Below are 16,295 nucleotides of genomic sequence, written 5' to 3'. Positions count from 1 at the left end.
CGGCAGGGGCATTGGGCCCGGCTGGCCCTTGCGAGCGAGGGGCGGAGCCCGGGCCGGAAGTCACGTGCTATGACAGCCGCCGGGGTGAGGCCGCCGTTGTCGCTCAGGCTGGTTGGGGCTGTGACTGTGGGAGGCGCCGGTGCGATGGCGGTAGAGACGCTGTCCCCGGACTGGGAGTTCGACCGCGTTGACGACGGCTCACAGAGTAAGGGAGCGGCAGGGCAAGGACTGCGGGTGGGCGCTCCCCATCCCGCCTCAGCCAGGGCAGCGCTTGTGCAGGAGGGCTCTTGGAGCGGCGCGTAGCCCCCGGGTTCGGGATACTTTCTGCGCCTTAGGGTGTGAGAGGGACGCCTTCCAAACGTAACTTTCGGGGTTGGGAGTCCACGCGATGGTGGCTCAGGCTGGCCAGGCCAGGGCTTGGCTATTTGGGCGGTGACTGTCCTGGGGCGACCGCAGTGGCCAGTGGGCGCGGCGTCCACTTTGTGCAGCCGCGGGCCCTGACGGGGCGCGCCCGGGAGGCCAGGACCCCGGGGAGGGGAGGCCGCCGCGACTCTGGCCTCTGGGGCTTTAACCAGATCCTCAGAACGTTCAGTTCTAAGTGAGGCTGAAGTCCGGGTTCCTGTTTCGGTTTCCTGTTTTTCTTCTTTTTCCTCCCAAACCAACTTGTGGAAGTTTGAGTGTTTTTTTTCATTCATATTATTATTACTGTAGAAGATAGTGAAAAAGAACTCTTCACGCGGTAAAATATATACACGCGAATGTCAGTTTATCTCCCTCGAGGTCTTTTATTTATGTTAAGTGGTCTTTTTCAGTGTTGTCCTGTAGTTTTCAGCGCACCTAGAAAGGTTTCAGAAATTATAGTAAGTCTACTTCAGCTTTTACTATGTAAAATTGAGTTGTCTCATTTTACCTTATAAGTCTAACCCCCCAAAACTTAACAAATTCAGTTTCATGGAGCAAAGTTTAGATGCCAAATTATTTTGGTGAAACGCTGCTTAAGATGAATACAAATTGGCAACCTGTTTCTTGCCATTGGTGGTATTAATTTTTATAGGTGATAAAAGAGATTTTGGGACATACTGCTAGAATGTTTTTTTTTAATGTAGGTTTTTCAGAAGGTGAACATAATTTTAAAAGATTACGTGTGATTTTTGCATAATTTTACAAAAACAAATTAGATATAATTAGGTTTTATTAACTACTCAAAGCGTTCTGAGTTTAATTCAGGATTCGGTTTTTCACAAAACATTCTGTAAGTTGTTAGCTCTTATGCACCGTGAAAAACCAGACCTGTTGGTAATAACAAAATTCTTTAACTTTTTTATGGGGAAGATTCTATATTCACTGTTAAAGTGAACTGCACCTTGTCATGTATGAAGTTTTACGGACAGAGACTCCCTAGTCTAGTGTCTGCAAAATAGTGGAATGAAAGTATGATTGGGGTTTGAAAATGATTCACGCAGGCATTTTCCGCATACCAGCACCTATGGTAGATATTAGGGATACAAAGATAAAACGAGGAATTCAGTCTTTTGGAAGAGATAAGCATGTAAATAGAATTTTACTCTCGAAGAATCACTGTGGAGTTCTTTCGAATCACTCTTATCAGTTTTAAAACTGTTATCAGTAAGGAACTTTAATATTATTACAGATTTTCTCTTGCCTGTTATTTTATGAATTCTCAAACAGGCTGAATGGACATTTTTTCTTTTTAGGGCCGCACCTGTGGTATGTGGAAGTTCCCAGGCTAGAGGTCGAATCTGAGCTGCAGCCCCCAACCTGTGTCACAGCTACAATAATGCTCTATCCAAGCTACATCTGCACCCAACACCACAGCTGATGGCAATGCCAGATCCTTAACGCACTAAGGCCAGGGATCAAACCTGCATCCTCATGGATACTAGTCGGGTTCGTTATCACTGAGCCACAATGAGAACTCCTAAATGAATAATTGATTGGCACTTTTTTTTAGCAATGTCATTAAGAACTTATTTGCTGGTTAAATGCAACTTCGGTCATTTCCCATGTAACAGACAATTAGACCCATACTTGGGATTATGAGAATCTTAGGCAGTTTTTAAAATTTAAGCTGTAGGGAAGAGAAGACCTCTTTTCTCTGTACCTGGTTTTCATTAATTTTTGGACTATGAATCATATGTAGACGAATTGTTTTCCAGAATTGCCTAGATTAATGCTATAATGAGATAAGAACTTTAATGAACTAACTTAACCCACTTGATTGGGAGCATTAGTTGAAAATAGAAGAAGAGTATGAATCTAGGTCTATATCCTAAGTAGGACATACTTAGAGTTGCTTAGCATTGATAATTTGAGAGAAAATTTTACTTTTTTTGGGAGACAACAATTGAATAAAGTTATTCATATCAATAAAAGAAACTTGGAATCAAATTTGCTGCCTTTGGACTAAATAGTGAATTCTTATGCATAAGGTGGAATATTTACTTTCATTAATTTTGATTAATAAGTATACCTTTCTTCAGTTTATTCCAAGGAGTGCCTAGAGTCATCTATTTATGTGTAAATTCTGTAAATATCACCACAATATTCTTTACCCAGTGTTCTTTACTGGCTTTCCCAACTCTTACTGTGATCAATAATTAAAACAAAATAACTTGATAAATTTTGGGCATTACAGGAATATTATTATGATGAAGCAGGTCTATCTAAAATGATTTTACTTTTTTTTTTGGTGGGGGGGCCGCACCCAAGGCACTTGGAGGTTTCCAGGCTAGGGGTCAGATTCAAGCTGTAGCTGCCAGCCTACGCCACAGCAACGTGGGAGCTGAGCTGCATCTCTGACCTACACCACAGCTCATGGCAACGCCAGATCCCCAACCCACTGAGCCAGGCCAGGGATCGAATCTGCAACCTCCTGGTTCCTAGTCGGGTTCATTTCTGCTGTGCCACGGCACAATGGGAACTCCTATAATCATTTTAAAAACAGCATTTTAATTTATATATTTTGTCCTCAGCTGCAGCATATGGAAGTTCCCAGGCTAGGGATTAAATTTGAGCTATAGCTGGGGTAGTGCTGGCTCCTTTAACCCACTGTGCCCGCTGCAGATTGAACCTGCACCTCCGCTGCAGTTGGATTCTTTTTTTTTTTTTTTTTGTCTTTTTAGGGCCGCATATGGAGGTTCCCAGCTTAGGGGTCAAATTGGAGCTGTAGCTGCTGGCCTGTGCCACAGCCATAGCAACACTGGATCCAATTTGTCTGTGACCTATAGCACAGCTCACGGCAATGCCAGATCCTTAACCCATTGAGAGAGGCCAGGGTCAAACCTGCATCCTCATAGATAACTAGTCTGATTCATTTCCGCTGAGCCACAATGGGAACTCCCTGCAGTTGGAGTCTTAACCCACTGCACCACAGCGGGAACTCCCTAGGTGTATTTTTAGGTAAAGTTTATGGTGTACAGTTAAGCATTGCATTTAAAAATTTTGCTTTTATGACAACACAGATTTTTGGATGTAAATCTTGTGGGCTTTTTTTTTTGCACAAAAAAGTTATGAGTAAAACAGAATCAGGACATTGAATTGTCTAAGGCATTATTCAGATTGTTTAGATTATAGGGTAAATGGTATAGTGACTTTTTCATCATACTTTATAAAGTTTTGGTTTTAAGATGATATCTCTGTATATAGTAACATCTGCTTTTACAATTACTTTATCTGTTTGGGAAAGATTGAAAGCTCAATTATTGTTTAACTTTGAAACTTTATTTTCAAGAAGTCCACACATTCCAAAGTAATACATTAACAGTGCTTACTATCTACTTTGCTGTGACTTTTGAAATTATTTCAAGTAAATGTCTTCATTACTTCTCACAAACTTTTAAAATTTAAATTTAGAAATTCATGCTGAAGTCCAACTTAAGAATTATGGAAAATTTCTTGAGGAGTATACCTCTCAGTTGAGAAGAATTGAGGATGCACTGGATGATTCAATTGGAGATGTTTGGGATTTCAATCTTGATCCCATAGCATTAAAGGTTTGATTTTGTTTTATTTCTTAACTTAGACATATATTTTCAGGACGTAGTATATCTTGAAAACAATTTTCACCAATGGGATGTGTATTTTTATTATTTGGAATCTAGAGAACTAAAAGAAACTTGGAGAAAAATGGTTTATTTCATTTTCTCTAAGCTCTGCATGTGTTTGTTTTTGATTTTTAAAGAATGATACTCCAACTCTATGAGTTAGCTTTTGTTTTTCATTATCAAGAAAGTGAAGAGGGTTGGAATAGATTATTCTGGCTCTGTTTTTTACTGAGGTTATTTTATGAACAGTGAAATATGTAGATTTAAAATACACTGTTCAGTGTATTTTGTCAGACAACTGTTTCCATGTCATTTATCCCAGTCAAGATATAGAACATTTCCATCATTTCCTGAAAGCTCCTTTATGCTATTTAGGGGATCTTGATATGGGAGTGATATTTTAATGTATAAAATAAGTCATTCCTGCTCTGTTCCATTTTGAGATAGTTATGTTTTGTTTTGTCTTTGACGGCAGCCTGTTACCACTTAAGTAATAACTGTTTATTGAGCATATGTTATGTGCTAGACTTGTCCTAAGTCACATCTTGACGTTTTAAATAACAGCTTTCTTGAGATGTAATTCACACAATATACTATGCTTTGGTTTTTAGTGTATTCTTAGAATTGTGCCACCATTACCAGAGTCAATTTTACAACATTTTCACCACCCTCAAAAAAAAGTCCCATACCTGTTAGCAGTCACTCCCCATCTGGTGTGGTGCTATTACAGGGTCTGAGACAAGTTTAGATTGGTTTAACCAAGTTTAAATTGGTTTCAATTTGTGTATTTAAATTTTTAATTTTTTTTTTCAAATTAAAAAAATTTATTTTCCTTTGTTCCTATAGCTTTTGCCTTATGAACAGTCTTCTCTTTTGGAACTCATAAAAACTGAAAATAAGGTACAGATTCCTAAACCTTAAAATCTATTTTTAAAATGCTTTAGTTATCTGCTATAGTTTACTTTTTTCCTTTTGTGTTTACTCATGAAACTAGGTCTTAAACAAAGTCATCACTGTTTATGCCGCACTTTGTTGTGAAATCAAGAAATTAAAATATGAGGTAATTATTTTGTATTCTTAAGACATTAAAAACGATTTAAAAGCAAATGAGTGCTTATATATGTACAGTGTGCATAAATATTAATGTTTAATGAACTGTTTATTTACTATAGCGAAAATAGTACCATTCACTATGTACTTACTATGTGCCAAACACCTTGCCAACCCTGTTAATACTAAGAACAGAACAGAGAGCTATGTGAGGAATAGATGAAGTAACTAAGGCTTAATGTTTGACTAAAGGCTGCCATTTTACTGGTAGTAATGATTTGAGTCTGGGTCTGCTAAGTCTTGTGTTACCTGTCATATATGCTGGCTTTCTAGGTAGAACTGATTTTTTAAAAAAGCTTTGAATTTTTAATATGCTTTGTGTTTCCTCACCCATGAGCCATTGAAACTCTGGTAGAAGATGATAAACTTCATCTTTCTTTCTCTGCCTTTTTGACACTGTTCAATTGCTTTCTCCCTCTAGTGGGAGGATGTGGGACAATTAAACTGATCAGATAAGACAAAGTGAAGGCTAGAGAAATCAAGAGATAACTTTGATTATCTGTAATATCTTTGGTACCTATATTCTAAGCAGTTTTTGAATTTAAGTGAATTTGTATATGTCATCTGCTTAATATTAAATTGGGATTACTTAGAGTTTAGGAATTTAAAAACAAAACGGCAATCTTTAAAATTATTTTAATTTTTTTTTAAACAGGCTGAAACTAAATTTTATAATGGTCTCTTGTTTTATGGAGAAGGAGGTAAGCATTAAAACTTCACATTGTAATGTTGTGATGCCTTTTTTGAGATTGAAATGAACAAAAAGTTGACAGTTCTAGGACTATCATGATCATATGAAGTCTTGGTGTGAGAAAATAAACATCCAGATTTTTTATTGGTTTATTTTTTTGTTTGATAAAGAGATTTAAAAAAAAAACCCTGAGTGATGAAGCAGCAACAAATTCTCTATAAAGTTTATTTGTGATGTTTTTATAAATTACAAAGCATGTAGCTAGATGAGGATTTTCCTTGAATTCATTAAATAGGGAAACAGATGGTTACTTTTAATTGTGTGATTAGTGATTACCTCATTTTTCTCTTCTGTGAAAAAACTTTTTTAATAGCATGCAAATTAGAAATGTAATGATTTTAAAAAAACGTGTTTTTCTTTTTTAATGTTGATTGAGTTTAAATTAAAAAATTGAAATAGTCTTCATGTTGCCTTTTGAAGCTACAGATTCTAGCATGGTGGAAGGTGATTGCCAAATTCAAATGGGGAGATTTATTTCATTCTTACAGGTAAATTATTTTTACTTTTTGAGGCTTTTCTTTGAAACGTTTGAGTAAATCACGCCTAATCAAAAAAGAGTTTCAAAACCTTAAATGCTAAGACCATGTACTGTGAAGGTAGGACCCTTAGTTGACATTGGATTACAGTTAAGGAGCTTGCAGTTCCTGGAAGATTTTCATAGCATTTTTAGTGGAATAAGCTATCAGAACAAGTTTCTTTGTATAATTTTGATTATGGACAATTTCTCACCATGCCTTTTAAAATATGTTAAATTTTGCACTTGGTAATAAAGCATAATCTGTGTTAGAAAAAGTTGTTGGTAGAGATCATTAACATTATGCTGTTACATAAGCAGAGATGAGGTTTTTAAAAGCAGCAGTATTTGATGCTTCTAACCAAATGTTTCAATTTAAATATGCTCTTCATCACTGCTAAGTTTTATAGTTATTCTAGGTCTTTTGGTTTAATTTTATCCAAGGACTGAAATAACTTCTATTTCTCCCCGATAATAGGCATTGCTAATAAAGCAATGCTTATATAATATGACAAAAGGAAAAATTGGAGATAAGGAAATACCCATAATCCCACTTCTTATTTGGGGGTATAAGATTTGATATATTTCATTAAGTATGTTAATATATCAGATCTTTTATATCTTCACTATTTTTTTGGTCTTATTGATTTGATTGGGAGCATTTTGTTGAAATTATCCTCTGTTATGGTATGTAATACGTGTAAGAGTCCAGCACAGAAAACACACACACAAGGTATTTCAAAAGAGGAAATTTAAGAGTTCCTATTGTGACTCATCGGTAACGAACCCAGCTGATATCCATGAGGATGCGGGTTCGAACCCTGGCCTCACTCAGGGTTAAGGATGCGGTATTACTGGGAGCTGTGGTGTAGGTCACACACACGGCTCAGATCCTGCATTACTATGGCTGTGGTGTAGGCCACCAGTCGTAGCTCCGATTTGACCCCTAGCCTGGGAACTTCCATATGCTGCAGGTGTGGCCCTAAAAAGCAAAAAAAGAAAAAAAACAAGAGCAAAAGAGGAGATTTAATAGAGCTACCATATGGTCTGCGGTCTCACTCCTGGGCATATATCCAGAAAAGATGAAAACTCTAATTCTGAAAGATACGTGCATCCCAATGATACAACACGTCCATGCCAAAACATGGAAGTAACCTATGTGTCTATCTGCAGATGAAGGGATAAAGAAGATGTGGTAGATATATGCAATGGAATATTATTCAGCCATAAAAAGAATGAAATATTGCCATTTGTAACAACATGATCGAAACTACAGATTATCATGTTTTCTCAGAGATTATCACATTAAGTGAAGTTAGACAGATATAGATATTATATGACATCACTTATATGTGGAATCCAAAAAATGATTTTAAATAACAAACAGAAACAGCTTCATAGACATAGAAAACAAAATTATGGTTACCAAAGAGGAAAGGTAGCGGGAAGGATAGATTGGGAGTGTGGCATTAACAGATACATACTACTATACATAAAATAGATAATCAACCAGGATTTACTGTGTAGCGTAGGAAACTATACCGAATATCTTGTAATAACCCAAAATGGAAAAGAATCTAAAAATATATATAGGAGTTCCCGTCGTGGCGCAGTGGTTAACGAATCCGACTAGGAACCATGAGGTTGCGGGTTCGGTCCCTGCCCTTGCTCAGTGGGTTAACGATCCGGCGTTGCCGTGAGCTGTGGTGTAGGTTGCAGACGCGGCTCAGATCCCGCGTTGCTGTGGCTCTGGCGTAGGCTGGTGGCTATGGCTCCGATTCGACCCCTAGCCTGGGAATCTCCATATGCCGCAGGGGCGGCCCAAGAAATAGCAGAAAGACAAAAAAAAAAAAAAAAATAAATAAATAAATATATGTATATATAATTGAATCACTGTACACATAAAGCTAATACAATGTTGTAAATCAGCTATACTTCAAATAAATAAAGAGATATAATATAGAGAATTGGTTATATAAGAATTGGAGAGCTGAGAGAAAAAGCAGGGGTTCCCTTTTGGTGCAGCATGTTAAGGATCCAGCATTGTCACTGCAGTGGCTTAGGTTGCTGCTATGGTGCAGGCTTGATCCCTGGCCTGGGAACTTCCACATGCCAGGGAGTGTGACCAAACAAAAGAAAAAAGGAAACAGGTAAGCCACAGGAAGCAAATATCACCTTTATATCTAAGGAGAAACAGGTTGAGGTTGCCAGAATCTGGGACCCTAGGGAATTAGTATCATAGCTCTGAGAAACCAGTGCTGCCTTGCTGCTGCCAGTACCTTCTAAGAAGTCAACACAAAATTGGTTCTGTAGTGATGGAAGAAGCTGGAGACTGGGGTAAACTGCCTGGATTATGTTGATAAAAACAGCAAGAAGTAGAAAGGATGTCCTTTTCCTGCCTTCTGGTCTCCTTTTAGTGCCACCTGACACAGGAAGCCTGCCGAGCAGGAGTCTAAGAAATGTTAGTTTGCTCTGGTGAAGTGAATGTGTCAATTTCTCCCTCTAGTTTTGTTTGTTTGTTTGTTTTTGGCTGCACCCATGGCATATGGAAGTTCCAGGGCCAGGGATTGAACCTGAGCCACAGCAGTGACAACTCCAAACTCTTGCTACTAGGGAACTCCAATTTTTCCTTTAGTTTTAGCAAATTTTGCATTTCTTATTTTGAGGGTGTTTTATTTGGTGCATACAAGTTTAGAATTGTTAATCATTCCCAATAAATGAGATCTTCTGTTATGTGGTGACCTTCTTAAGCTGTGATAATAATTATATGGTGTATAATTATGTACACAGTAGTTAGCTATAGTAATGTAAATAAAGTCTGTTTGCCTAATATTAATATCACTGCCCCAGCTCTCTTTTAAATAGCATTTTCTTTTCTTTTTTTAATTTTTCAAATTTTCAGCATCATTAGTTTTAGTTGTATTTCTTTAAAACTACATCTTTCTGGATTTTGCTTTTTTATATAATCTGAAAATCTTTTAATTGGTTAATTCTATTTGTCTCATGGTCTTATGTATCTGCACTTGTTTCTGCCTTTTGCTTTGTATTTTCTGTTTATCCTGCATTTTCTGTTCTTTCCTCTGCTTTTATTAGACTTTAGAAGTTTAATAAGAAGTGCAAAACTAGAGCTGTTTAAATAAAATTGAAATGCAGTTTTCACTTTTAAAAAATTTAAATTTCGAATTTCACAAAGAGCTGCATATAATTCTATTTTTAAACATTCAACAAATGTTTTATGAACTTAGCATATATTAGAAACTGTTCTTAGTGCTTGTGTGTAAAACCAACATTGCACAGAACCAACAGAAATTTCTGCCGTCACAAAGCTTACAATTTAGAGCAGATACCGGTTTAATCAGGCTTTAAATACTTTAAGATACAGGTTGAGAAGTTTAGAGCTTTTTAGAAGGTGTGGGATGTGACTTAATTATATAATGATAAGCATATACCTGGGATAATTAGTATTTCATTTGGTGTGTGCCAAGCCTATTTATAGGTAAAGGTCATTAACATTTGAAGTTATTTCAGAGTGACTTCTGGAGACCCCTTTGCCTCATTGTCATACTTTCTAAACTGGCAGCTTTTGAGCTTCTTCATTCATTCAGATGTTCATTCATTTATTCATTTAATAGGACAGAAATTTATTGAGAAGCAGTTGAGGGTTAGCTGCCATGGCAGTGGATATTCAGAGAAGGAATAAGACAGTCTCTGTTATTTAGGAATTACATAAGTAATGAAAACAAAAAAAAAAATAGAAGGATGAGTGAAATGCTGTGGGGGCAAAGAGGTAGAAGTGATCTGGGGAGGTGAGTTAAGAACTGATTCCTTGAAGGGTGCTTGAAGTTGTCTTACAGCAGGTTAACTGGAGATTTTTATTAGAAAACCGTTCTGTTTTTGTCTAGCACTGTTACCATAACATTCAGTCAGAAATGGTGACATTTACTTAACTTGTAACATATACTCAACTTGTCATTTCAGGAACTGTCTTGTTTTGTTACGAGGTGCTATGAAGTGGTGATGAATGTAGTCCATCAGTTGGCTGCCCTCTATATCAGTAACAAGTAATGGATTTTAGAAATATTTTTGTGTTTTTAATAGAGATGCAGGAAATGTTTCTTAAACTAGCTAATTATCTATCCGAAGTAGTTTTTCATTTGTTCACTCATTTATTCACTCATTCTTTCATTGACTTTTTCAGCATTCTTTGAACACTCATGATGTTTTAAACACTGCTTGATGTGTATAATACATAGGTTAGTAAGACACACTTTCTACCATGCTGAATGAAGCCATTATCTATCTGAATGAGAACATTGACAGAATAATCTTAAAGAAATTTGATTGTATTGAAAAAGGCTAATGTAGAATTAGTATGTTTCACGTTCTCTCTGTTTATTTCCTTTCTCCTTTACATTGAAGGGTCCCTGGCCTATTAGAATCACAAGATTTTTCTTAAACTAGAGAGTCTTGGGGAGTAGGGCTAGGGGACGTATGCTGAAAAAGATTTTGTGAGTAATTCTAATGATCTTCCAAGTTTGGGGACCCCTGCTCTAAATCAAGAAAAATGATCAAATTTTCATAGAACTCTTACTTAGTATTCTTAACCACCACAGAGTAATATCTCACATTTGAGTAATAGTTTATTTTACACTTACATTTTTTCCAATTTCCTGTTTAATTATAATCTTACAATAACTTCGTTTCGTTATAAGGCTAGGGATTCCTAGTTATAAGAGCAATAACTGAGGCCCAAAAGAATTATTTGCCAAGACTCCATAGGAATTTAGGTGCTGTTTTTTTGGTCACCAGTCCTCTCATTGTTTTTGCTATATCATGCTGCATCTTATCTTTCTTTATAAACTGGAAGACTTAACTGTTTCTCATTCTCATGTTTTTCCCCCTCAGTCAAGTATTTATTTTATGTTCTGTACTTTCACTGAAGTTCTCATGGTAGAAGGGAATGAGTGCATGGCAGTCCCTGATGTGTTATTCAAAGGGGACTCCCCACTGGCACACCCCTGCCCTAGAAGGATGAAATTTATTTGAATTTTGTGTATTTTTTTAATATTCTATCTTGTGGAATATTTATATGTGCTTTGTTATACAAGTATTAATTTATTTACTGTTGAGTAGATTGACTCTCCAGGAAGTGAAATGCAGTTTTCCTGCGGCTTTTGACTTTGGTATAATCCCCTTTCTGTTCAGTGTTTTTTCAGTTGGAATGAGAACTCTAGAAATAAATTCATCTGAAGAGAGGACTAGTTCCCAAATGCCAGTTGGGACGGAATAATAAAGATTCTAATTGAGAAATTCTAATAGTTTAGAAAGAAATGAATATGTTTTGATATTTCTCTATCTCCATCCCAGGCTATAGCCCTTTAGGTTTGAATAGCTAAGGTAATTCATGGGCTGCATATTGATATATATACCTACTCACTGAGTTGTATATAGGCAAGGAGAGCCCAGATTCTGTATGTACAAGTTAGTTGCCTTCTTGGGAAGGTAGAATATGATAGTAATTCCTTGGATCTCATAAGTCTTGGTGACTGAAACCTAAATAAAGATAAGTGTATGTTGGAGTTCCCCGTCGTGGCACAGCAGAAACGAATCTGGCTAGGAACCATGAGGTTGCAGGTTCAATCCCTGGCCTCGCTCAGTGGGTTAAGGATCCGACGTTGCCATGAGATGTGGTGTAGGTCGCAGACATGGCTTGGATCCTGCGTTGCTATGGCTGTGGCGTAGGCCAGCAGCCGTAGCTCTGATTAGACCCCTGGTCTGGGAACCTCCATATGCCACAGGTGCAGCCCTAAAAAAAAAAAAAAAAAGATAAATGTATATTAAAATTCCAAGAGTTTCTGCTACTTATGTGTTTTCCTTAAAATAAAAATGAACTGTGACAAAAAGATTAAAAAAAAACAAACAAAAACTTGCATGTTATTTTATTACAGGATTGCACCCAAAATTATAGAGACAACTGGAGTTCATTTTCAGGTAAAAAATAATTTAACTTGACCTGTAAAACTGTAATTTTTACTGTACTATACTTTGCAGTTTATATGGTTGGAAGTACAACAATTATTTCAGGACTCTCAAAGGATTTTTTATTTCTTCATTTGTTCTCTTTCATCTGTGAAGTTGCTGAGGCGTTACTGACCCACTCTCAGTGTAACTTTTAGTTTTTTCCTAGTTTTTTGCCCAATGCTGATTATCCAAGAGGTCTCTTTGGAGAATCTACAGCATTACTATTAAGGATGAAATGTTGGATGAAGTGTTTCCCAATTTAAGGGTATTCCATCTGAGGATTAATAGTTTCATCTATGAATTAATTTTTTCACTGCTTTAATTTAGTAATTGGCCCAGGTGTGTTTAACTTTAAAAATCCACATGAGGAGGTCCCGTTGTGGTGCAGTGGAAACAAATCTGACTAGGAACCATGAGGTTGCAGGTTCAATCCCTGGCCTCTCTCAGTGGGTTAAGGATCTGGCATTGTTGTGAACTGTGGTGGAGGTCACAGATGTGGCTCATATCTGGTGTTGCTGTGGCTGTGGTGTAGGCCAGCAGCTGTAGCTCCAATTAGACCACTAGCCTGGGAACTTCCATATGCTGCGAGTGCGGCCCAAAAAGCAAAAAAAAAAACCAAAAAACAACACATGAGGTGTAACTTCTAACTAGTGATTAAATGATAATCATTAAAGGTTTTTTGACAGACTATGTATGAGCACCTGGGAGAGCTGCTAACAATTTTGCTTACCCTGGATGAAATTATTGATAATCATATCACACTGAAAGACCACTGGACTATGTACAAAAGGTAAGCCAATTAAAATGTTTAAAGAAGGCGTTCCCTTGTGGCTCAGTGGGTTAAGAACCCAACATGGCCTCCACGAAGATGCGGGTTCAACCCCTGACTTGCTCAGTGGGTTAAGGATCTAGTGTTGCCATGGTTTAGGTCACAGATATGGCTCAGATCTGGTGTGGCAGTGGTGTAGGCCTGCAGCTGCAGCTCCATTTTGAACTCTAGCCCAGGAACTTCCATATACCACAGTGCAGCCATGAAAAGAAAAAAAAAATTCTCTTATTTTGTTTAGCTAATGTATTAGTGAAAAATAAATATAAATAGTGCAGATCCTTTAAAGAACCTGAATATCTGTATGTAGAAGGATCTTATGTCAAAGTTTTTTGAAGACAGTAACGATTCTTTTAATTTCAGATGGCTTTATTTGAGAGTATGATATACTTGCATGAAGCATCCTAAGTCTTAAAGCGTAGTTTAGTGTTAAGTTGACTGTCCGAGGACTCAGACTTATTTTTTACTTGTTCCGAACAAGTGATAGTTGTTCATCCTGAAGTTGGTTTTACTTTTTTGCATACTCTAAGACTTTAAAGTCAAGGCATTTTATTTTATTCAATTTATAAGTATTCACTAAATGTCTAGTATCTAGAAGGCACCAGGTATCTGAATTTAAGATGATATGAAAAGGTAATATTAGAAAAATAAATATATTAGGATTGTATTTGTTCAAGTTTTCAAATGTGTAGAGCCAAATAAGGAATAGAAATATAAAACTCTAATTTCTGGGAATATTTTTACTATAACACTCTATTAAGCAAATTGAAAGCCTTTCTCCTAATTTTCCACAAGGTTACTGAAATCTGTCCATCACAATCCTTCAAAATTTGGAATTCAAGAAGAAAAACTAAAGCCATTTGAAAAGTTCTTGCTGAAACTAGAAGGGCAGTTACTTGATGGAATGATATTTCAGGTATGAGAGCTCTATCAGGCTATAATAAATGAACTTATATTAGTTGACCCAGCTCAGAATTATAGTGGGACACTTGTAGCATTCCGTTATGACTTTTTCTTTAAAGTGCTTTGGTTTAAGGCATTGTAAGTGTACTGAAATATAACTATATCAGTTTCTAGTAGCAAACAAAATTAATAGTGTACTAGTTGCATTTGGGGTAAGCTTTTTTAAATTTATGTAAAAGGATAAAACTATTCAAGGATTAATATCTAAGTTATTGTGTTAGGCATTTTGTTTGTTGTTAACCTCTAGATTTAGCTTCTTAAGACAGTTTTAAAAGTCTCTGATTCTTCCCAGACTCAGGGAATATAATTTGGATCTGCTCAATCCAGGTAGCTTCTAACTACATGTGGCTACTTAAATTAAAATTTAAAAATTCACTTCCTCTGCCACTCTAGCAATATTCAGATGCTTCATAGCCACATGTAATCTAATCATCATACTACACACTTTAAACTTACATATGTTATATGTCAGTGATATCTTAATAAAGTTAGGGAGAAAGTCAGATGTCTATAATTTGTGGCTAAGAATCATATCAGCACACATGTGTGAAGAATGTTTCCATCATCACAGAAGTTCCTGTTGGATGGCACTTCTTTGAGTAATATTAACCAGAAATTGCATTACAGTTACCTTTGAACAACATGGGTTTGAGCTTCATGGGTCCATTTATGTATGGATATTTTTCAAGTAAAGCTACAGAATTGCACAATCCATGATTGGTTGAATCTGAGTATGCGGAGGAACCTGGATACGAAAGGCCAGCTATAAATTATACGTGATAATCCCTGCTTGTTCAAGGGTCAGCTGTATATTCTATTTAAAATCTTCTTTAATTTATATTTTAAATGATCAAAATCTTTGCAGAGTGAACCCAGCTCTTACTTATATCTTATTTATAATTGTTAATCTGTTAATTTCAGAAGGTAATTTTTTTTTTATTGAATCTTTTTCGAGGAGCCACTTCTATACATAGTCTAATAAAGTGCTAGGAAAGTAATTGTAAGCAGAAGAAATGATGTCTACTCTTAAAAGTGCAAATTAAAATAATAAAGCATGTTTTCCCATCAGATAGATCTTCTGTACATCACCAAACATCACTGTGTTTACCTCATTTAGAATTATAGATTTTTGGTTCAATTTTATTTTCATATAACTGGTACTCAAATATGTAAGTACATAAACATTTTCCCTTCATAGGATTTAGAGGCTGTTAAAGTTAAAAATTAAAATGGTAAATGAAGGAGTTTATCACTCTAGATTTAAATCTGCTTAATAGCATATCAAGTCAAAATAGCTTATGAGAGTTTAAATTTCTCTAAATGTTTTTTGTCCAGGCCTGTATAGAACAGCAGTTTGATTCTCTCAATGGAGGAATATCTGTGTCAAAAAATAGCACTTTTGCTGAAGAATTTGCACATAGTATTCGCTCAATTTTTGCAAATGTAGAAGCTAAACTTGGTATGTAAAATGCATTTTTTGGTTGTTGTTTATCAAGTTTTCATTTCCTTTAAAGCAGAATTTTAAGTATATTCTGTTTTGTTCTCCTGTTACTGTTTTATAAGGGGAACCTTCTGAAATTGACCAGAGGGACAAGTATGTTGGAATTTGTGGACTCTTTGTACTGCACTTTCAGATTTTTCGAACTGTTGATAAAAAGTTTTATAAGTCTTTATTGGACATCTGTAAGAAGGTAAGAACTTGGAACTTTTATTTTTTCAATTTAAGTAGATAGAAAATATTTTGGGTAAAACTGGATTATTTATTTATTAGCCACACCTACAGCATGCAGAAGTTCTAGGGCCAGGGATTGAACCCATGCTATAGCTGCAACCTGAGTGGCTGCAGTGACAGTGCTGGATCCTTAACCTGCTGAGCCAGAAGAGAACTCCAAAATTAGATATTGTAAAATGTATTTTACTCCTGCTTATAAAAATAATAATTTGTGTAATAATATTTTGTAATAATTACAGAAATAATGTCATATTTATTTTTAAAATCTAAGCATTCCCAGAAGTGAGTAACACAGTAAATGACAATACCCCAAA

General features: G+C 36.2%; 1 protein-coding gene across 6 annotated transcripts in view; it reads left to right on the top strand.

Annotated features, from left to right (window-relative positions):
- The first annotated feature begins 105 nt into the window (after nt 1-105).
- WASHC4 (WASH complex subunit 4) overlaps nt 106-16,295 on the top strand; it is a 57,171-nt gene continuing 40,981 nt past the window's right edge. For 2 of the 6 annotated variants that reach the window (XM_084957320.1, XM_021092625.2), the window contains exons 1-12: nt 106-205; nt 3,874-4,013; nt 4,911-4,964; nt 5,059-5,124; nt 5,830-5,875; nt 6,346-6,413; nt 10,418-10,500; nt 12,388-12,430; nt 13,147-13,250; nt 14,082-14,202; nt 15,585-15,708; nt 15,813-15,940. In XM_084957320.1, the coding sequence (XP_084813446.1) occupies nt 145-205; nt 3,874-4,013; nt 4,911-4,964; nt 5,059-5,124; nt 5,830-5,875; nt 6,346-6,413; nt 10,418-10,500; nt 12,388-12,430; nt 13,147-13,250; nt 14,082-14,202; nt 15,585-15,708; nt 15,813-15,940 (1,038 nt within the window). In that variant the 5' untranslated portion in view covers nt 106-144. Of the gene's footprint in view, nt 206-3,873; nt 4,014-4,910; nt 4,965-5,058; nt 5,125-5,829; nt 5,876-6,345; nt 6,414-10,417; nt 10,501-12,387; nt 12,431-13,134; nt 13,251-14,081; nt 14,203-15,584; nt 15,709-15,812; nt 15,941-16,295 lie in introns of all 6 variants that reach the window. The other 4 variants (XM_084957324.1, XM_084957322.1, XM_084957321.1 and 1 more) reach the window with 3 other exon arrangements.

Source organism: Sus scrofa, chromosome 5 (assembly GCF_054392235.1).
Source record: "Sus scrofa isolate SSC_HxYL_T2T_F1_AM1 chromosome 5, Sscrofa_HxYL_maternal_Yorkshire_Landrace_v2.0, whole genome shotgun sequence".
Classification (NCBI taxonomy): domain Eukaryota; kingdom Metazoa; phylum Chordata; class Mammalia; order Artiodactyla; family Suidae; genus Sus; species Sus scrofa.
Note: the sequence above shows the minus strand (reverse complement) of the source record. Positions and strands in the feature narration are given on the sequence as shown.